Source organism: Colius striatus, chromosome 17 (genome assembly GCF_028858725.1).
Source record: "Colius striatus isolate bColStr4 chromosome 17, bColStr4.1.hap1, whole genome shotgun sequence".
Taxonomy (NCBI): domain Eukaryota; kingdom Metazoa; phylum Chordata; class Aves; order Coliiformes; family Coliidae; genus Colius; species Colius striatus.
This window is the reverse complement of record NC_084775.1, coordinates 5,804,272-5,825,563: the sequence shown is the minus strand read 5'-3', so window position 1 is coordinate 5,825,563 and position 21,292 is coordinate 5,804,272. Positions and strand designations below refer to the sequence as shown.

Below are 21,292 nucleotides of genomic sequence, written 5' to 3'. Positions count from 1 at the left end.
CGGAGGTGGGTTTCGGCGGCGGGCGGCTGAGCCGAGGCGGTGAGGCCCGAGGGTGACCTGAGGTGGGACCCTGCGGGGCACGGCTCTCTTTGTGGCAACTTCCTGAGGCTGAAGTGTCGGCGTGAGGCTGTTGCCGCGTGTTTTAGCAGCTTACACGTGTTTTCAAATGGCCGGGTGGCGAGGGCAGCCGGGGCCGGGCACGGCCCCTTTCACCCCGCGGGAGCCGGGGTCGCGCCGTCTCGTGCGGAGCCGCCTGGGACCGGGCACGGCGGGTTTTGACCAATCGCGGCCCGGCGCAGCCCCTCGCCCGGCGCTCATTACCATAGCGGCGTCCCGGCAGGCCCCGCGCGCCCCGCGCCGTGCCTCCCCGCCGCCCGCCCCGGTATCGCCGCCGCCGCCGCCCTCACCGGGAGCGCGCGCTGTGGCGGGCTGCGCGCGGCGGCGCGGGCCGGCGGGGCACGCGAGGGCGCGCCGGCGCGCTCTGACCGCGGCGGGGGGGCGGCGGCGGCGGGGCCGCTGGGACGGCGGTGGTGCGGTAGCTTTGCGCAGTGGCAGTATCGTAGCCAATGAGGTTAATCCGAGGCGCGATTATTGCTAGTTGAAAACTTTTCCCAATACCCCGCCATGACGACTTGAAATATAGTCGGCATTGGCAATTTTTGAGAGCCTCTCTGGAGGCTGTTTGAGTGGTTAAAGATAGATACAAAAGTAAACGGCGATAAAGAGGTTAGACTTGAAGGGATGAGTGATGATCAGCCGGGAGCGGTTTGGTTTGGGCTGGGGTTTGTCTCTGGAGGGGGCACCTCGAGGCCGTCTGTGGTGCGGGCTGCGCTGGGAGTCTGCAGGCTGGGGTACGCCTGGGGCGGGCTGTCGGGAGGCGGAGATGGCGAGGAGCCCCTTATTCCGTGGGAGCCCCCCATTCCTCAGCGAGCCCCTCACTCCGCGAGACCCTCTCATTCTGCGAAGAGCAGCCCCGTGGCGTCACGCCTACTTTGCATACTCTTTCCCAGCAAGCTTCGCGGCCGGCTCGCCGCTCAGTACGAAGAGGGGAGACGGGGCTCCCCGCTCCCGGCGGCGGCGGTGGGGGCACGGCGAGAGCGGGGAGCGCGGGCAGGGGGACGCGGGGGGGCAGGCGCGGCGGCGGGACTCGCCCTGACCGGTGCGGAGGCCCCGGGGCTCGGGCCGTCGGCGGCAGGATGTTCCCGTCAGCTTTGCGCAGTGGCAGTATCGTAGCCAATGAGGTTAATCCGAGGCGCGATTATTGCTAATTGAAAACTTTTCCCAATACCCCGCCATGACGACTTGAAATATAGTCGGCATTGGCAATTTTTGACAGTCTCTACGGAGACTGAATCGTGGTTGTCAAAAACAGATGAAAAATCTCGCCTTGTGAGAGGGTTTGCGGAGAGGTAGTGAGGCCGGATTGAAGAGGCGATGGCATAACAGTCGTGGTGTTGCCTTTGTGTTCGTTCAAGCCTGTTACAAAGGTAGCGACTCGAGCAGTAAACATGGAAGGGGAGGGACTTGAGTCTTACAGAAATGTTACCTGTGTAGCTCTTGCTGAGGAGGATCTTTCGAGGAGCACGACCTCGGGAGGTGGCTTAGGCAGCGGGGGGAGGGCTGGCATCTGAGGGGGAGGGCAAGTCTGAATCGTGCTCGGCTGGCTCCAGAACTGCTCCAAAACCTGGTAGGGAGCAGAGCACAGTGCCATAACCAGCATTTTGTGTGGGTTGCTTGATGATTATCCTGTGGCACCACTTGCTTAAAAAAAAAAAAAGGAAAAGGCTCCATAAGGTCAAAGAAATCACAAACCTGGAAAATGCAGCTGCTGAGTTTAGTGTAAAATCCTGTTATACAAGTAAACCCTATCCATTTCTAATTTGCAGCTGTTGTCCTATTTAGTATCAAAGCATCCCTCGTGGAGGGAGGCTGGTTACCATTGCATGCCAGGTCCTTGGGCTGAACCTCTGCTGGAACTGGAAGCAGCTACCCTCTGTCACTGTGTGGATGTAGCTCATGCTGCTGACAGGTTGTCTCTGCATGGGCAAGGATGCTGCCTGGGTGCTCCTCCCTGCCAGACCCTGAGTTTAAACTGGAACCACAACTTAGCAGTCAGTGTTAATGTTCCCTCTTTATCAGGTTTGCAACATTCAGCTGTGCTGGGGTATCGTACACAGCAGAGACCAAAGAGTGACAGTGAAACCTCAGATTGTATTGTCCCCTTGTTAGTACTTCATTGCTAGCAGTATCATTTTGAAATCAAACCCTGAAGTGTGGGAATGCCATTACCCTTTGACAGAATAAGCCACAGTGATAAATACTAAAAGCACATTCAGTTTACAGTGAGTAATACACTTCATGTAATTGCTTAATTCATCTAAATTGTAAGTAAGTATTGTTTCTACCACTTGCCTCTCATCCCTTTTATCAGAACTGTCCGTGGTAATACCCTGGTGTAGTTCTTCCATTTCCTATTGTGAGGTCATGTCCTACATCTTCTGCTAGACACTGTGTTCATTTTGTGGTAATAGATCTGACAAGTGTGAAGCAGGACTTTGAATGGGGAAGCTGGATGTTGTGGTTTACTGCCATTGCCTGAATCTTAAAGCTCTGCCTGAATTTTGCTTTTAGGCATTTGCCTGAAGAGAGAGCACGGAGGACACCTGCTGCAATGAAGTCATTCTCATTGCTCTGCAGTTTCAAGTCACTCTCTAGAAAGTGCACAGGTAAGCTCTAAACATACCTTATAATTAGTGCAGCTTCATATCTGTTCTTCTCTGACATTGATTGTCTGCTGTAAATAATGGTGCTTTTCATAGGAGGTATTATGAAATGAGCTCAAATTGCTCCTCTATTTGGCAGCCAGTCTGAGATTACAGCCCTGCAGGGGACAGGTGGACAGTTAATCCATTCAGGCTCTGAGTGTCAAGCATGTGGAGGGCAGTGGGTTAAGCCACCCTTCTGTGAGCCAGTCCATAACTGGTAAAAGATGTTTTCAGGAGAGGGGAAGTTGCCTTGAGCAAGTACTCTGAATATTTGGGTTGTGTGGAGCCAAGAAGTCCCGGAGTCCAACATTGGGTCAATATTGGCTCACTATCTGACTTTATTTCCATCTCCCAGCCCTGTTTCCCATCTGTAAATGGGGGCAATAACTTCTTATCACACTTTTTCTGAAAGATAAGTCGAGTCATAATGCATCTTAGTCACAGAGTACAACATGAGAGGAGGCTCCCTGCCTTTCTCCAATGCGCTACCTGCCTTCATTCTGCAGCACTTCCCGCTTGGCACCAGTTACCGGGGCTGTAGCTGCTCTCGGTGTTACTTCCCCCTCAGCCCTACCAGCAGGCTGTGGGCATACCTTGAATACCCTGCTCTGGTGGCAGAGTTGGAGGTGGCCATCAGCAGCAAACTGCAGCTGCTTCTGCCAGCAGCTGGCAGCTGTGTCGGAATCGCCCTTGAGCAGCAAGCAGGTGTTTGTGAGGCAGAGAGCACATAGACGGGAGAAAACAGGAGTTCCAGGGCATCAGTGGGGACAGGAGAGGGTGAACATCATTAGAGGGAATTTAGCTTGTGCCAACACCATTGAGCTATTGTCTTAGCAGCTTGAGTTTTAACCTGCCCTTACTCCTTGGGCTGTTGTGAGAGGGTTAAAGGCTGACAATTTTAAGCAAGAGGTGTTAAGAATTCAGTTATGAACAACACATGGCTGTGAAGTATGCAGTGAGAGTAAGGTTGGTTTTAAAAGCCATGCTACTAGAGGACAGTGTCACTCATGTCAGCCCTGCTTTTCAGCCTCACTGGTCCTTTGATAGCAGTGCTGAGGCCACAGGCAGAGCTTTAGAGGCAAGGACATTGAGCAGCTTGGACACAACTGATTTCTCCTCATTGGTGTTCTGACATGTTAATTTCAGTCTGGGGATGGAATAGAAACAGCTTTCTTGATTTGCACTCACTGCCAGTCTCCCAAAAGATCCTGTTGGAAGCTGAAGATAAAAATTGCATACCAGGCTACAATACAGACAGAGCACACTGGGCACTTTATTTATGCAGAAGTAAAAATACAAGCCAAGTCACAACAGATGCCTGCCACGTATTGCTGGGAGAAACACACACATTGCAGGAAAGGATGTGTTTCTGATGAACTCGGGTCCACTGTGCCACCAGCAAAGACTAATGGTTTATGTTTCTCCACCTTGGGGGACACATCCCGAGGTCATCACCGTGCAGCCAGTGACAGGTTTTGAGAGAATGTAACAGTCCTTTCAGGTAATGTTTTAAATTTTGCTTGGGAACCAGCAAGGGAGATGTTGGATGAGGTCCTTGGCATTGATGGTGAAGCACACACCAGTGGTGAAGTGCAAGTCTTTGTGTATATTTGTATTTCACTCAGATGTAGGTGAGGACATGAAATTCTGCGAAGTCCTGGATTTGGAGTAAAACCTGGAACGAATTTCCTGGAGGCTGTTGATTATTCACAAGTGTTGGCTGGGACTAGGGAGGGGATATTTCCATGCCCCCCTAGTGATAGTTCTCATTATAGCATGACTTAACACAGGAAATAATGATGTCTGTTGAATTGTGTTTGCTGGGGAAACTGGGTGTGTTTGTGCCTAGAGAGTGAAGAATAAAGCGTTGGAGATTGCTAGCAGCTGACCTCATGCTCCTTGGTTTTATGAAAACGCAATGCTGCAGCCTCAGCTTGCCAACAGGACATGTGCTATTCAGCTCTGAGAACATTCTCTGCCTTGATAGTAATTTTGTAAGGAAAAGCACTGAAAGAGTCGTGTTTCCTGGATCTTTAGCTGTTCCCACACTGATAGTTTTTGGTGTATCTCTCATCAGATTAGGAGCTGAGCGCTTGGTCTGAGCATCTGGGTTTTTTTCTGCCATGTTGCTTGGGCCAGAGAGCCATGGTAAAATAAACACTGTCTCTGATGGGGGTGGAGCTGCTCCGTGGTTCAGGCAAGGGTGAGGACTTTGCTGTGTTGGAGTGTGGTTTGGTTGTGGTTTGAAAGGAAAAGCCAGTGGGAAATGGAGGTTTGAGACAGTGCTGTCACATGATAAATCCAGGAGGGCTGTTACAGTTCTGAAACAGAGCAAAGGAGAAGTGGTTGGTGGCTTTCCATTATGGTGGCAACAGCTAGTGGAAAATTGTTCAGGAAAGGTTTCACCTGCCCGAGCTTCCTTGGGGAGTGGGTGAATCACATGGAGCTCAGAAACGTCGATTTCTTCGAAGGCTTTTTGGGTGCGGAGCTGAGGTGTGCAGGGCTCCCCTGGCAGCTGCACCCCAGCTGGGCTTGGCGGGACTGCAGGCTGGGCCCCTGGGGAGGGTTCTGCCCCTCCGGTGAAGAGGACAGGCTTTTGGGTTGCGTTCCTTGCCGGGCACCGGCAGCCTCGGACGTGCCGAGGGTCGCGGGCCGGTGTCCCACCGGGGTCCTTGTAGCTGGGCAGGTTTTGCCCCGGGATGGAGCCCCGCCGCGCGGGCAGGGGCCGGGACCGCAGCTGCGTTTCGGCCGCCCCAGCCGGGGCCGGGCTGGCGGCTCCCCCCGCGGCCGGCAGGGGGCGGCGCCGGGCGGGCGCGGCGCGGCGGGGGCGCGCGGGCCGCGGGCACGCGCCGGGGCGGGCCGGGAAAGTTGCGAGGCGCTGAGGCGGGCGGCGGCGGCACCGGCGGCGGGGCGGGCGCGGAGCGGAGCGGAGCGGCCACGGCGGCACCATGGACGACTTGGGTGAGTCCCGAGCCGCGCGTACTTCCCCGCGCGGAGCGCTGCCGCCCCTCAGCTCCCCGGGCAGCCCTCGCGGCCCGCCCGGCCACGTTGTGCCCCTCAGCGCCAGCTCCGCGCCCTGGGGCTCGGGCCGGGCCTGCCGGCGCCCGGGGACGTGTCGCTCCCCGCGCACGGCGCAGGCCCTCCCGACTCGCCGCGTTGCCCGGTCCGCGCCGCCGCCCGCCCCTAGGCCCCTCGGTTGGGCTGCCCAGGAGCTGCCGCCACCCGTCCCCGCCCGCGGTCCGGGCCGCCGGTGTTCGTCCCGGCTCTGTCCCGGCTGGGGAAGGCGGTCTTGGGTCCCGTACTCCGGGAGCAACGTGATCGGGTTTCAGCAGACACCTTCTCCCCTGCTCCTGCCGCAACCTCCCGACCCTGTACTTGGGCGAGATCCGTAACTCTGAGTGGGTCTGGAGCGATCGCTGGGCAGCCCTCGGGGGTGAGCAGAGCGCAGCCCTTGCCCAGCCTGCCGCGGGCTCAGCCTCCTCAGCCCTTGGCTTCTCCCAGGTGTGCCAAAACCTTCAGAAATCGTGTAGCGGGGAAGTGTCAGGCAACTGGTCTCACTGGAAAGATCTAGAGAGTTTGAGTTCCGAGCCGGAAAGAGGGGGGAATCTGCCAAAATCCCTTGTGCTCTGGGAGGCTTTAGGGTGACTGAGTTCCGCTTATGAAACCGATTAAATCAGACACTGGGGAGGGGCTGCAATCCGTTACTTCCATCCTACCTTTAATAGAAACCAGACGTTCTGTTAAGATACGCTCCAGGAGAACTGCAGTTTTGGTGCTGGACCTGGAACCTCACATTACAGTGCAGGCATCAAGCTGGTGCTCACACCTTCAGAAAACAGGCTTTGAATTGGGCTAATGATAAAACTTAGGGGGCAAGGAGTCTGTCAGCTGGATGGCTTCCTGGTGAGAAGAGTCATTCTAGGGAGTGAAACCTCACCTTCTACCCGAGTGAGGTAGCTGGTGGTGCAAACAGAATTAATTTCTTCTGCAGCTTCTCACAGTGATTGTTTCTTTAAGTGGAGACAGCTCTGTTTACTGTTTCACATATCCCCCAGCCTGGTTATCTCTTGAAGATTTGGTGCAAGTTTCTAGCATGTTCAGGAATGTGTTGCTAGTCAGAACAGGATTCACCCAGTCTGTGTATTGACTTGCTGAGTGGCCCTTCAAGGTGAGCATTCAGATAGCATTGTGTAGGGCCAGTTTGGTGTCCCACCAATGTGCTCTTCAGTGAACCATGGCAGCTGTACATTGCTTGCTGAATGCTGGCAGTGTGAGTTCTCAATTGTCTGAGTAGGCTACTGCAGTTCCAACACATTTTTCCTTTCCTCTATAGGAGAATTAGAGGTGAACTGCGAATAAAGTCTGAAAAAGATCTGAATTTGTGTCTGTTTTGTTCTTCTGAGGTGTTAAATGTATTGGTGCAACCAAAAGTGAAAGTTGTGATCTGATTTTTGAAGTGAAACTTTTTGTCTCAGCTACTTGATTTCATCAAGTCTTAATTACACCACGTCTTTCTCAATTTTTGTATGGTCTTTCATACTGGACAAGATCTAAATATCTGAATATCTCACAGTAAGCACCTGAACAACAAAAAGGGGACTTTTCCTCTCTCTAAGCTTTTCTTTGGTGTACAGAATTCACCATGTAAAGGCACACTGGCTTTTTTCTCTCTGCAAGTCATTGTCAGCCCCAAAATCGCTCATTTATTTTTCTAAAGCATTCACCTTATGATGCATGTAGAAGGGGACAATGCTGTGGTGATACAGTTCCCCTGAAATAAGTCAAACTTTTGAGCTGAAGTGAGAGTTGTTTGTTTTTCTTTCCTCATTATCTATGGGTGGATTATCTGGGTTGTGGATTAACTGTGCCATGGATACAGACGTCTGCACTTGCTCTGTCCAGAGTCAAGCTGGACCGGCAGGACTTGTTGGTTCAGGCACAATGCCATATGAACATGGCTTCACTGCTTCCAGGGCCGATTTTGATCCAAAAGTGATTTAGCATCAAGCCTGAGCCAATACGCCACGCAGGTTCAGGGTTGGTGTAAGGTAGACTCAATTTAGATATTCTCACGCCATGCTTCTGAATCTGTGTATTGCAGAACTGGCTAGTGACTGATGGACCTTACTGGGCATGAGGGAACACCTCACAGAGCCTGTTTGTGTGTCTGCCCTAACTCCCTGATTGTATCAAAAATCTCCCTCTTCCTGGAGCTGCCGGAGTTGATCAGCGTGTACTTGTGCACTGTCGAAAGGAGATCCAGAAGTGTCTCAGTTTCATGCTGCCTGGGCTGGAGAGGTTATGAAACGTCTGTGAGAATGGATTTGTGTTGCTTTGGGGATTCATTTGGAGTTGAAAAAAACCTTTGTTCATTTTTTTTCTCTTCCCTGTGTTGAAGAAATGGTGTTACAGCATGTGGTTCACACGGGAAACTGCTTCAGAGCTCTGCAGGTGGAAGTTGTGCACCCCATTGAGCTGGGGGAGCCTCCGTGACGCGGGACACTCAGGGCTGAGTCCTGGAGTAAACCAAAATGGCACATTGTGGGAAGTGTGGGAGGAGACAGTGAATTTGAGTAGCTGACCAGAGTTGCCCAGATTGTCTTCACAATCTCTCTAAGGAAGCATACTTTGCGGATGTGCTTGGAGTCTGACAGGAAGCTTGCTGAATGAGTTTGTCTTCCTGCACTGTTGTAAATTGGCATGGAGAGTAAAACTTTGTCCAAAAGAGTAAAACTCCTAACTCAGAGCTATTGCCCCTTGCAGGGGTTTACCACAGTGGAGTGTGTTGTTCACTCAAGCGACCAACCACACATACTTACTTTAGACAATTTGAGATACTGAATTATTCTTGGGACTGTGGTGTTACCATGTCTAAGTAGCACATGTGATGAGTCCATTGTGGTCTGCTGTCTGCAGAGGCAGGGACCTAATTCATATAGTGTGTTGTGTTATTTTGTTATGAGAAGAGTAGGAGAAAGGAAACTTTACGTTTGCTTTAGTCAGATATCGTTTGATTTTTAATGTTCTGTACAACCGTTCTCTGAAAGGGGTTGTTTGCAAACACTACTGTGAGAAAATACTTCTTTTTTTCAGTTTTAGCTTTGGTAACTTCAAGCAGAAATGGTGTTGCTTTCAGAAGCATTCTTTTATGGCTTTGAAATTCTCACCTCTCTGCTGCTTGGTTTATTTTACTTTTTTAAAAGGTTTCAGATTTTTTTTTTAACTGGATTTTGCAATCAAAAACAAAACAGCATTCATTAGAGCTTGTAAAAGACAGTTTACAAAGAAGTTATTTCTGTTTCATGAGAATGTGTTTGCAGCAGTATTTTAGCTGTGTACATAAATTAGGCTGTAAGCTTCTTATTTTAAGCATTTGCTCACTTCTAGAAGGATTTTCTTTTGCAGAAGAGTTGTCTTGTGATGTGTCTTGCAAATTCTGGGTGCAAACGTTTAGCAACACAAGAAATTTTACTTTAAAAGTTGTTTTAGGAGCTTGACCCCACCTTCCTTTCAGGGCTTAGTCGTCTCAAGATTGATTTTAAAGGAAGTAATCTTGTCATTGATCTTTCATGGGAGTGTGGAGGGGGTACATGTGTTTCCATCTGTCAGCTGTCAGATTGGAAGATTGCCGTGTACTGTAGGGCTATGCTGTCTGTCCTTGGGAGGGGGGTGCTTGCCTGTTTCTGACTCAGTTTCTTCACTTTGGAAGTCATATGCAGCCAGTTTTTGTCTTATCTGACTGAAAGTTTAGTGTGAAATTGCTCATGGTCAGATACTCTCAGGAAGTATCATTAGGGGCAAATGCTGGTAAAGTAATTTGGTGCCTTGACTTTCTACAGGCTCAGGTTTCTGAGTCATCCCTGCTGCTGGGCGAGAAGACTGTAAACAGAACTAATACTCTGCACAATGGGGTTCTGACTTGTTTCAGCTTCTTCACTGTTGTGACCCTTGGTAAAACAGGGACTTCATTGTCCTGAGCAACTCAGACAGGGAGTCCTCTGCCTCGAGCCGTGTGTGATGCAGAGAGAGGCTTCTTTTCTTGTTGCTCTATTTCCATGGGAAGGCTGGACTTTGTGCTGTCTTTAGCTCCTTTGTCCCTTGCTGGGAGAGGTCAAGTTATCCCAAGTGTTCAGCTGCCCTCCTGGTTAAAATTGATCCTCTGACACAATCTCTACCACTAGAGAAAGAAATGAGTAACTTCTCATACATCTTCTTGAACTAATCTCTCTACTTGTTCTTTCTTTCCCAAGGAATCATGATACTACAGTTTCTCTGGAACCTTATTTCCTCACCTCTTTCCTCTTAAAATGTGTCTATTACATGAAACAAATTGTGAAACTGCAGAAATGATGGATAAAATCCTTAGGCAGTATAAGAGCATGCAGTAATCGCTTCCAGTTAGATCCAGAGTTGCTTTTCTCATCTACTGCTAAGACAGACACATACAAATTCCTTAAATCTGTGCATCTAGAAGGGGGGAAGAGCCTGTCTGTGGCCACAAAACAAGCCCGTTTGAATCTGTGTGATGTCCTAGTTGTGATGTACAGGATCTGCTGCAGCTTTGGAGGTAGCCAGAACAGATTCTGAACTGAGTTGTGTTGTACTCGTGTTAAAATCAGTGCGAGTGAATAGGATCTCTGCTCCCAGTTTCCTGCTGTGTGTCTCAGAGGATGCCTCTCTCCCTTTGTGCGCTGCTGTTCTGTGTCGCTTTCTGTCTGATGCGGAAGCTGTTAATGAAGACGCTGTTCTACTCCAGCTGCCTGAAAGTGAGGCATTGTCTGTGCCAAGCTTCCTCGGACTGTGATAAGAGGATGAGACTTAGAGAATGAGTTTCTTGCTCGCTTTAGACTATCCTAACTAACTTAGGTTTAATAACAGGCCCTGGAAGTACAGGTTGTCGTGACTGCGAGGCTACTGTATTTTAAAATGCAAGGTGGGGAACTGTGGAGACCTTTGGGTCCTGTTCTTGTTTCAATGTTTGTCAAGTCTCACCTCACACTTCTTCCAGTTTCAGATGGCAGCCAAAAATGATGCTTCCAGCTTCCCCATCTCCTGTGTGTCTGCTGCTTACTTAGTGGTATTGAGCTCCAGATTGAATCGGTTCCAATTTCCAGTCTTTTAGAAAACCATCCTTTTCCCCCAAATTGAACAAATGATTTGCCACTGGATCAGTAGGATAGCTCTCTTGCCAGTGGCAAAATAACTAGATCCCATGCAGTGTAGAAGCAAGGAGTGGCACCATTCCTTTCTGTTTTGGGCTGAAGTTAAGTGGATTGCAGAGAAAGTGGAAGTTGTGATTCCAAGTTGGTTTAACCTGATGTAACTGCTGGTTGCTGTACAGTGTGTTGTGTTCCCTGCTCCTGTTTTTCTTCCTTGTGTCCACAGTAACTCATGGGCTGTTAGCTGGATCAGCAAGCTGAGACTTCTGAAAGTCATTTTTTTACAGTGGACCTAGAAGTAAGTGAGGCCACTTCTCTTAGCTGTAGTTGGTGTTTACTCCAGCATAAGGTAACCATTTATCTACAGCCTCAAAAACTGCCCCTGACTTTAGGCATATTGTTTCTCCATCTGCAAAACAGGGATAATGGCTCCTTACCTGCAAAGTATGGTTAATCTTGAGATCTTTGTTTTTTCTGGAATAGCTTCCAGATGAATCTATGAGAATAGGAACCTTTTCAAGCTTTTCTGGTCACCATGGCTGGAAAAGCTTACAGTGGCGGGTTTGAATTAGATTGTAAGTTTTTATTCCCTTCTCAGCTCTGTTTAATGTTCCCTCTCTGCCTTTCTGATTGCTCATCCTTTCTTTATCCTCTGTTATGACAGGCTGTGAGTAGGGGAAAAATGTTTCTTTTTCCCTCCCAGTTCCCCACAGTAGTTCTACTTTAGTCTTTCCCTTTACCACAGCATGTTGTGAAGTCATTCAAAGAATGTTGTGTGCTAAAGATACACCATAAAAAAATGAGGCGGGTGATGACTTTCTCATATCACTCAACTATTTTTCCCATTCGTGCTTATTCTCATTGCAAATGGCCTCAGAGCAGCAGAAACCAGCTGGCTGGGGACAGTCTTCCTTGGTTGTATCTATGTACAATCTATGTATCTATGTTTTTAAATCATGATGAAGCAAGTAGAAAAGGCAACAGGTTTGGTGTTGGTGTTTCAGTTACACGAACTTGAGTCCCTAAGGTTATGTCTTTGGGCTCTTTAGGAGTCTGGTAAACTCTTTTTCTGTTCATACAAATGCAGCTTTTTCTTGCAGCAGAGAGTAATTATTCTGATTTTACGTGGGAAATTTATCTAAGCAGTTTGAGACAACTGTAAGATGAGGATCCAAGGGAATTTATGACAGGCCACAGGGGAAGGCAGCCTGCATTGTTATTGCTTGTCTCATTTTCCCTTGTGCTGGACTTCTCTCTGTACTGAACATGTTTAGTTCAAGTTATTTAAATGGCGATGAAGTATTCTGAAGTCTTCAAATGTGTTTTGTCACACCACTTCTCACAGTGTTCTTATTATCATGTGCAAGTTTGGTGTAGATAGCTTTGCTGGGAGAGCTACTGAGTGCATCTGGCTGGCAGCTTACAGTGGAGTGTAGCTTAATTTCTTGGCTTTTTACTGTTTATTGCGCGTGTTTCAACCTCTAACATTTTGCAAATTATGTGAAGAACATAAAGAAGAAAAGAAAATGGTGCTCCAGGGAATAAACTTTCTGAATGACACTTTGCATAGGGAACTGTGCTTTAAATGGCTCAGCTATAAATCAAACTGTATGGGGTCTCTGGGAATAAACCAATACGATGTTTTTGTCACGAAATCGAGCTGGCAGACAGAATTCATCCTGTGTCTGTCTAGACACCTCATAGGATCTTGCTTTATTTCCATCCCTGAAGAGCAAGGTGAACAGAGAATTTCACTTTGTGCTATAGGGAAGTTTGTGGTGGTTCAGGGACTGTGGTTGGGCTGGGTTTTTCTAAGAGCAGGAGTAGGCAAAAAAAGCCAGAAGTAGAAAAGGTCATGGACAGGAGGGCTGTAAATGATTTGCCATGGATTAGGGGCTTAATACTCCCTTGTTCTATCCTCTTTCATGGTTCTAAACAAGTTCAAGGCTTCTCCCTGAAAAGGTTTCTTTTAGATTGGAGGCACTAATTTCATCTGGGTCAGACAAAAGAGCCCAAGGCTATCTGCACCTCAGTTGAGGTTACTGGTGCCCCGTGAGTTGGAATAAGATGATGGCCTGGCTGGTGGTCTCTGCTGCTGATCTTGTTTAACCATTAGTTGTGTCTGCTCCTCCCTATTCCTTAGCACCAGCAGCTGCTTTGGGACTAGGGGCTTTTTTTTGCTACTGCTAGCAAATTGCCCTTTTTGGACAGAGGTGGTCCACAAGAGTAAGATGCCTAGGAGCAGTAATTTTGGTTTTCAGCTCTCCCTCTTGTTTGTTACAATGTTATGTGGGAGACATTTCTTGAGCTGTGTAGGTCTGGTTAGGCACTGTGATACACAGCTGGAACTATTCTGTCTGACTGTGAGCAACTCCAGCAGTTAGACAGGATCCCTGCAGAGAGCAAGAGCACTGGGGGAGGGAACGAAATGCCATTTCATCCACGTCATGAAATCTCTTATCAGTGGCCAACTCAGTGCTGTGAGTGGGTGAGCGGTGTTGGCCAGAAGAAGCTGCCTTTTATTTCTGCTGTGAAATGTGAGGAGCTCAGCACTGTCAGTCAGGCTGGGAGCTGTGGAGCGGCTCTGTGGAGTTAGGGGTGAATTTGTCAGTCAGGTTCTTAGAACCCAAAGCTTGTAGTTTTCAGTCTGTCCTGCTGGTGCTTAATCTGAGATTTGCTACATGACTGTCCTGAGCAGTTCCCTTGGGCAACGCCTCACAAGCACAGCTGCTCTGGCATGCTGCTCCAGTACTTCTTAATTGCTTAAATCTGGTGCCTCCAGCACCTTCTGCCTTGGCATCATGCTTAAAAGCCTTGGCTGTACGAGTTAGAGATAAAATCTATTAGGTTATTCATTCTTTTTGCAAGAGTTGGTTAAGTGCTCCCTTTGTTGGATGCTACTTTACTACTGAATGTGAGGGAGAAGATTATAAGAAACAGATCACCATGGTACTGCTTATGGTGGTGTGAAATTCAGAGACCTTCTAGGCTATCTGGATCTGCTAGAGTCCTCCAATTGCATGGCTTAGATTTGAAAAACACCCTTCAGGGGCTGGCCTAGGCAGTGCGATGTGAGGCATTCTGTGCCACTTCTTCCATGCAGTATGGCTCTGGTCTGGCTTTGCAGAGTTGGGAAGCTGGTTGTTGAGGGGGAAAGTTGAAGAGAAGGGGTTGGGGGTGGTGCAGGGAGGAAGCTTTATGTAATTCTTGGCTGGCTTCTGAGTAATTGTTTTAATGAAATGGAATGTGGTGTATTCAGTGCTTGCTTGGCAGAAACAGCTATTTTTTATTTTCTATTTTGGAGGTGGGGGAAAGGAGTCTGAGTTAGTCTGTTTTCTAGCTGCTTTAAACAGTTAGGCTTGGATTTGTCTCAGAGATGGGAGTGGAATATTGTTCTCAGTGAGGAGGCAGTTGCACCACTGTGTGTATGTGGGAGGTTGTCTTTGTATATTCAGTGTAAGCGTAAGAGCCTGGTCCCTCTGTTTGTGGGTTGTGTGTGTCAGTGTGGTTCTGAAGTGGATTATATGAACTCTAAAGTGCCCGATGGTAATGGAACGATAGCAATGTGAGTAGGTACATGGCCATTCAAAATGTATGCATTGGGGTGCTTGATAGGAAAATGAATGAGGTTTCTGCTGTGCCCTGTCAGTGTATAACAAGGAGTAACATGATGAGCTGAGACAAAGAAGTCAATTTAATTTTCAGCAGAGCAGAAATGTAGGGGCTGGCAATCTTAACTACTATAGACTAGGGCAAAATACTTGTTCTCTCCACTTCCCCGAGATGGTCATTGACTCTTATCATAGGATTGGTGGAGGCTACAATCAGACATCCTGCTGAAACCCCTTTTTTAGAAAGTAATTTGAAGAAGGTTTTATTTCATGTACCTATGAAAGGGAAGTTTATTCTCCTGCTGCTTCTATTTCAGCATTGCTGACATTTCCATTTTTGGTCAGCACTAGAGTTTGGTCTCTCTTACTCATCTTTACCTCTCAAAATCTACTTTATTTTTTTTAAATTGCAGTTTTCTGTGGCTGTGAGTTCTCTTGTAAAACAGCCTTTGCTTAATGGAATTCATTTTTTCTTTGTCTGATAACAAAATAACAGTTTCTGTGCAGGGCCCTGAGAGGAAGAAGCTGTTGTGCATTCAACTGCTCTTGGTGGAAAGAAGTCCTCACTACTTCTCCTGCTGATGACGAAAGAAGCAAGAGACTTGTGATTGATACTTCTGTCCTGTTGCTGGATGATAGGTAGACTGATAGGTCACCTATCTTCTCTCAGTAGGAAGAGATAAGAACACTTGAAACCTTCTCCAGCTACTTTCCTTACTGGCTGCAATATATTCCAGTTCTAAAAATGTTAGCTCTCTGTCTGACTTGACAATTTCCCTTCTTTCAGTGCGCCTCTGTCATGACATTGTGAAACTCTTGAGCCACATTCTTCTGGCAATGCTAAAAAAAAAAAAGAAAAAATGCAGAGCTTTAGAGCCATCAGCCATCTCCACTAAATTACCACCCACATCCTCTCCCAAAGTAGACTGGGGGACCAGTTCCCACATTCGTTTCTGGAACGTTGTCCTCCTTTCATTCCCAGAAGCTGCTTTAATTAGATTTTGGAGCATGTGCTTCTTGGCCCCTTGTACTCTGTTGTCTTTCAAAGCCATTGCTTGCCCACTGTCTGTAACTGGGTTATCTTAAATTTCAGTAGAATGCTCATCAGAGTGAAAGCTTCATTTTAAAACTTTCTACCTATTATAGTTATAAGTAGCACTAAGATCCACATGACTGAAAAATGTTAAGTATTTTGCTGTCATTTCCCCCTGCCCTGGGAGTTTACATTGTGCTTTTGGCAGCGCTTTGTGTAAAGTCAGTTGCTGATGATGTCTTAGGCGTTTTTGGCTTAGAAAGGGTTCGGTCTTGCTTCCAAGTCTGCTCCCACTCTGTGGTAGAGAACCCTTGCAGCAACAAAAACTTCTTAAAAAGAAGAATCCACCATTTTGAGAGTACTTTCTTAGTAATTAGATTTTTAACAAGCCAGTTAAACCACATACCGCAGTTGACAAAAGTTCCTTGTTTTAATAAAGGGGAACAACCCTCCTCAGAGCGGTTTGCAGGTCAAGCCAGCAAGTCTTTTTTATTTGTATCTCAGTATGCTAACCTTGTATCTGGCATCACCAGTGTCTGACTAAGCTAGGACTTCTATTTCTCCTTTTAGGCACAGGCTTTCCAAACTTGAGATACCTGTGTTCTTAAGGGTACATTTGCATTTGTTGAATGTTCTTTGCATTTATGCTCTTGGGAGAGATGGTTGTTACTTATTCAATGGGTAGTGGCTGGAGTTAATGAGAAATACTCTCTTCAAGGGCTAAAAGCTCTCAAGTCTGCTTTCTGGTATCCCGTTTAAGAGCCTTCAGGATAGGAATGCCTCAATAAGGCTATACTAAATATGGATATGATTGCAGGATCTGTATGATTGCACTGTCTCTTAGTGTGCCCAGCCTCCTTTTGCTGGTAGCCAGGGCATTCTACATCTCATGGACAGAATTTGTGCTTCTAATGCTTTTAATGAATTCAGAATTTATAGTAATATTTCTACTCTTCATTTCATCATCTTTATGTGAGTCTCAAATTTTGTAACTGGCACTTTGCCTGGATGAGTCTATATTCAGATCTGTTTATGCTGCTTGGGTAGGATTTCCACCATTTAAAAGATGCTCTTTTTTTCCTCCCCTAAGTTCCATGTCTATTTTTGCATAATGGTGCAAATTTTACCCTTCTCTTTACTGGTTATGGGGTCCACATGCTTTTTAAGAGATGAATAAATACATTAGAGTGTGCAGACTCCGACGGTGTTTTGTCTCTGACAGTATCCAAAGCTTTTCACATCTGCAGATGGATAGGATCATTGTGATCTTTAGCAAACTTTTTATTGCTCAAGTACCTGAGATGGTTGTCCTGCTGGTATTTGGGTCAATATAAGGGCTTGCTGCTGGTGAAGAGGAGGATGGTTTACTTTCACTCATCCTTTCCCCTTTTCCCTTGTCTGGCTGTTTGGACATACTACTTCCTTCTTGCAAATTGTGTTCATCTCTCTTTTCAAGCAGTCAGGGTTTTTTTTACTAGATGTATATTCTGTCAGACTCGTTCACAAAGGAGTCTTGTGAGAGCCAGAGCCAACACAACTAAGAGGCAGCAGCACATGTCTGGAAGAGGGAGTAAAACCTCTCCATTTTTGGCAATGGTGAACTATTAATTTGCCTTTCTGCATCTTTTGAAACTGGATCCTTCACTCCATGGTGCTCAGTGTCCAGTGAAACTCATGCTCCATTCCCATGGAAATCCTGATGTCATACATTGTCCTTCCCTCAGTGAGTTAGAACCAGCAGGTACCAAATTACGATACGGCACTAAGCTACCACATACAGGCTGCTCAGAAGAGTTACCCAGTGCAGGATTAGCATGTGTTGTAACCTGAATGCTGCTTATGTCAATTTTCAGTTCAAATCAGACCCAACTGCCTACAGTTATGCAAATCTCAACCAAACACAGAGCTTAAAAAGTGCCCTTGTCTACTGTCATTTCAGTGGGCACGTAGAGGGTTGCTTGGTAGTAGCTGAGTGTCACACACCTCAGCACTTGGCAGCTTTTCTCCATGCCCTGTAGTCCTGGGCCAAGCAGGGTCTAGCATACAAACGACAGCAGCATTTTCCACTCTGATCTGCTGTCCTTGTAGCTGTTGCCCTGCTCCTCCTGTCAGTTTTCCAGAAAGGCATGAGGACAAATTGCCCAGTTCAGGTATCTGAAGAGTGTACTTTGCTGCTGAAGACAGCTAGTCTGCTGGCAGATGACTTTCTTTCCCAGCAGCTCCACATACTGCTAGAGAAGAAGAATGAATAATAGGTAGAAACAGTCTTTCCTTTCATTGCACGAGGACAGCAAACTGACTTTTGGCAATATACTAATTATATAGCATCAACCTGACGTACCTGACTTGGAGAGAGCAGCATGGATGTGGAGTGGCGTGTAGTGTGTGCTGTAGCAAAATTGTAGGCTATGATAAATTTCCCAGTGCTGTGATACTCTTACTGCTCACTGGCACTCCTCCCAGGAGTGTTTGCCTGAAGGATCAGCCAAGAGGCTACAAATGTCTCCAGTCCTGAACTTCTGTTTATTCCCTTTAGCAGGGCTGTGGCTTAAAATCTATAGTGTCTTGTTTCCTGCAGTTTCTATACCCATCCTTGGACTCACTGCTCTGTTTAATGGGGGTCTCCTTTGTACTAGATCTGTGAGGTGTTTGTAAAATGGCAGCACACACACTGTGTTTTGACCTAGTACTTGCAGAGTAGCTGTGTGCTACTGAAGCAGGAAGGGTCTGGTTCCTCAGATAGCTGACTTGGCTGAGCCCCTCTTCCTGTAGGAGTACAAGGCAGTCGGTATTTTGATCAGAGGCCTTGGCCCTGGGAAATTGTCCCTGAGGGGTCAGTTCAGTGGCTGCTTGTTTGGCTTTCATGAATATTTCTTTTTGTTTTGGCAGAGGAGAGCAGCTCTTGTTGGACTTTTCTGAACGTTGATCCCAGTTTCTGGAACCTTTCAGAGGGAAACCAGAGCAAATGAAAATTCTTGAGACATTCATGAGGAGGGTTAATGTACTGTTTTGTACTTATAAGGATAAATAGAGGACTAAATAAAAAATCTGCTGCATTGGTGACTTTTTTTTTTGTTTGGTTAGTTTTTGTTGTTGTTTTTTTTTTCCATCTAGGATGTTGACTGAAATCCAGCCCAGGTCAATACTGAGGTAGTTTGAACTGCTTAGTCGCTTATATAAAACATTTACATTTGCTCCAATCTGTTTCTTGCAACAAACTCAGCCAGGATGCCACCTCACTCTTGTTCAGTTCGAGTGTTACTGTGTTTGAACAGGGCTAATGTCCTTTGCATTTGCCTGAGCCAACTCACCTCCTTCCCAGAGACTGTTAGGTCAATACCGGCCATTTGCTAATGCCTTTGTCTGAGACTTCCTGGAAATGCCTGAAGATCTATTTGCCATCAGGCAGAGATCAGAAATAGATCTTGCACAAGAAGAGCCACTGTAGGAGAGGACCATCGGAGACTGGGTTTACCCTCCTTTGAGAACCAGAGCTGTTTTCAATTTGGTAGTTAACACACAGGAGAGCAATGAAGACTCTAATTTGTGTGGATTGTTGTTCTTCATAACCCTTCACAGGGTTAACAGTAGCTGCCCGTAGGAACATCAGTATAGTTGCTTCCAAAAGGAGCAGATTCTGACAAAGGACTTGGTAGCAGGTGGAGCTCATAGCAGGCTGCAGATTCAGACTGAGAAATTCCAACTTAAGTATTTTTAGTACAGGCCTGAGAGTCAGACCTGCTTTCTATTCTGATATAACGTGGACTTGCCATGTCATGTTGGGCTGTTCAGGACTTCATGTCAGTTCTCCATTTCTGAAAGGTGGAAGATTTTTTGCTCTGTCAAGGGGATGGGAATGGTAGGGTGGGAATTCACATCTGTGATCCTCATTGGAATTCAGGTGCTGTGGCTGCAGGCTTAACTGCCTGTAGTTGCTGCAGGCCACAGCCTGTTATATCAATATAAAATGGAATATATGGAGGCTTAGTTTTAGGGTGTGGAGCTGTTGACTGCTGTGACTGAAAAATGTGGTTGAAAATGGCTGCCACGTCTGCTGTTAGTGCTGTACTTATGGGTGGGACAATCATTGGAGGATAGTAATACTTAAATCATGGTGGTCTGAATCACTGGAGGTCATGAGCTGGACAACTGAGTAGAAGCTGCCTAAGTCTGTGTGAGACATTTTTATGTATGACAAACTTTTCTTGTGCAATCTCCAACTTCTCTGTCCAGTAAACCAGAACCTGGGTTTGTGCTCTTAAACATCGTGCAGGAGTTGAGATGAGCTCAGCCCACTGCTTTTGCTTGTGCTGCGTCACAGGACGTGCTGGAGCTATGAGTTGCAAAGCCTTTACAAACTTTTTGTGACCCTTGGGAAAATTGTTCATAGAGCAGTGGAAGAATTTTTCGACTAAGCTTGTCCATGTTTGGCAATTGTTTCCTGTTGTTCAAGACTTGGTTTGAGAGTACAGTGACATAGATCGAAAGGAACCACCAAGCAATTATTTCCTCTTTTGGCTTCACTCGACTGTGGGTCATCTGTGAATCACCATACAGAGGCTTTCAAGGCTTGTGTAGTTGGGGATGTGGCACTTGCAGATCTTTTAGTACCTGTGAAACTGAAAACTGAAAATGTATTTGTTCAGTAAGCTGGAACATGAATTGAGTTTAAGGCAGCAGGTCTTTAGCATTGGGTGTCTTTTCCTGGCATGAACTGTTTGCTGCTCAGGACTATAAACGGGAGTAAGTATAAGAAATATAAGAAGTCTCTTTTCACTTTAAGTGTGGAGAAAGCCATGCTATTAAAGAGGGGATACTGTACATGACAGGAAATAACCCTTCCCTTCCCCAGCACTTTCTGGAACTGAGGAAAAAAATGGGAGGACACATCTTTGGGAGGGAGCAGGCTGCGAAACCAGAGACAAATGGAGGCAATATGTGAAGAATACAGCAGCCAACTTAAGCTGGGTTTGTATAGCCTTGCTTTGCTCTGTGCTGTCCTTGGATCTTCAATGCCAGTAAGAGTTTGTTCCTCCTGGTATTTCTGTTGACAGCTTCTGAACGCAATAGCCACAGTAGTGGAGTGGAGAGCTGAAGTTGAGAACTTGAAAAGACTACACTTGGTTTAGCAGCTTTTTGTCTGAAAACCCAAACCCCCCCTTATTATGGTTTTTTTTCTGTAGATGGTGGTTCATTTCTCTCAGCCAGTTTGAACTGGGGTCTAATTTAGTGTTCAAGAGCTAAGTGGAAAATATCTGGTCCTGCAGGAAAATCTTTTGTAGTTCCTTCACACAGTTTGGACTGTAGGCCAGAGAGGGCTGCAGATTTGTGTTGTTACATCCAGGAAACTGTTGACTCAGATCTTAGTTGCAGTGTCTCTCAGCCTGCTTGCTGCATTGATGATCCCATGCCCTGTGGATCTGGGTAAGATGAGATCACCTTCCTGCCAACTAGGTGATGTGAGTGCAGCCAGCAGCAGAAGGATTTCCCAGCCTGTTGCATCAAAGATGACAAGAGGTGGATATGAGATGTTCACTCAAGGAATGGGGCTGTGATTCCTAGGCACTGCTGGTGTCAAGCTGCAAACTGGTCAGCTGGTTTCCTACAGTGTGTCTCTGTGCCCTTGAAAGCCTTGCTGCTGGGTTACACAGAAACTAGCTGACCCCTCATGATGCTGACACTCTTAGCACCCTCACCATGCTCATGTACACCATTGCTGGGGTT

General features: G+C 47.1%; 1 protein-coding gene and 2 non-coding genes across 3 annotated transcripts in view; all 3 read left to right on the top strand.

Annotated features, from left to right (window-relative positions):
- Nucleotides 1–537: 537 nt before the first annotated feature.
- On the top strand, nt 538–678 carry LOC133627138 (U4 spliceosomal RNA). Its single transcript, XR_009819958.1, has one exon. It is a non-coding gene; the product is annotated as a U4 spliceosomal RNA (small nuclear RNA).
- A 529-nt stretch (nt 679–1,207) lies between these two features.
- On the top strand, nt 1,208–1,348 carry LOC133627139 (U4 spliceosomal RNA). The gene has a single exon (XR_009819959.1). It is a non-coding gene; the product is annotated as a U4 spliceosomal RNA (small nuclear RNA).
- Nucleotides 1,349–5,623: 4,275 nt separating this feature from the next.
- PXN (paxillin) overlaps nt 5,624–21,292 on the top strand; it is a 45,046-nt gene continuing 29,377 nt past the window's right edge. Inside the window, exon 1 of the mRNA XM_062009897.1 lies at nt 5,624–5,726. Coding sequence (XP_061865881.1) covers nt 5,714–5,726 — 13 coding nt within the window. The 5' untranslated portion in view covers nt 5,624–5,713. The remainder of the gene's footprint in view (nt 5,727–21,292) is intronic.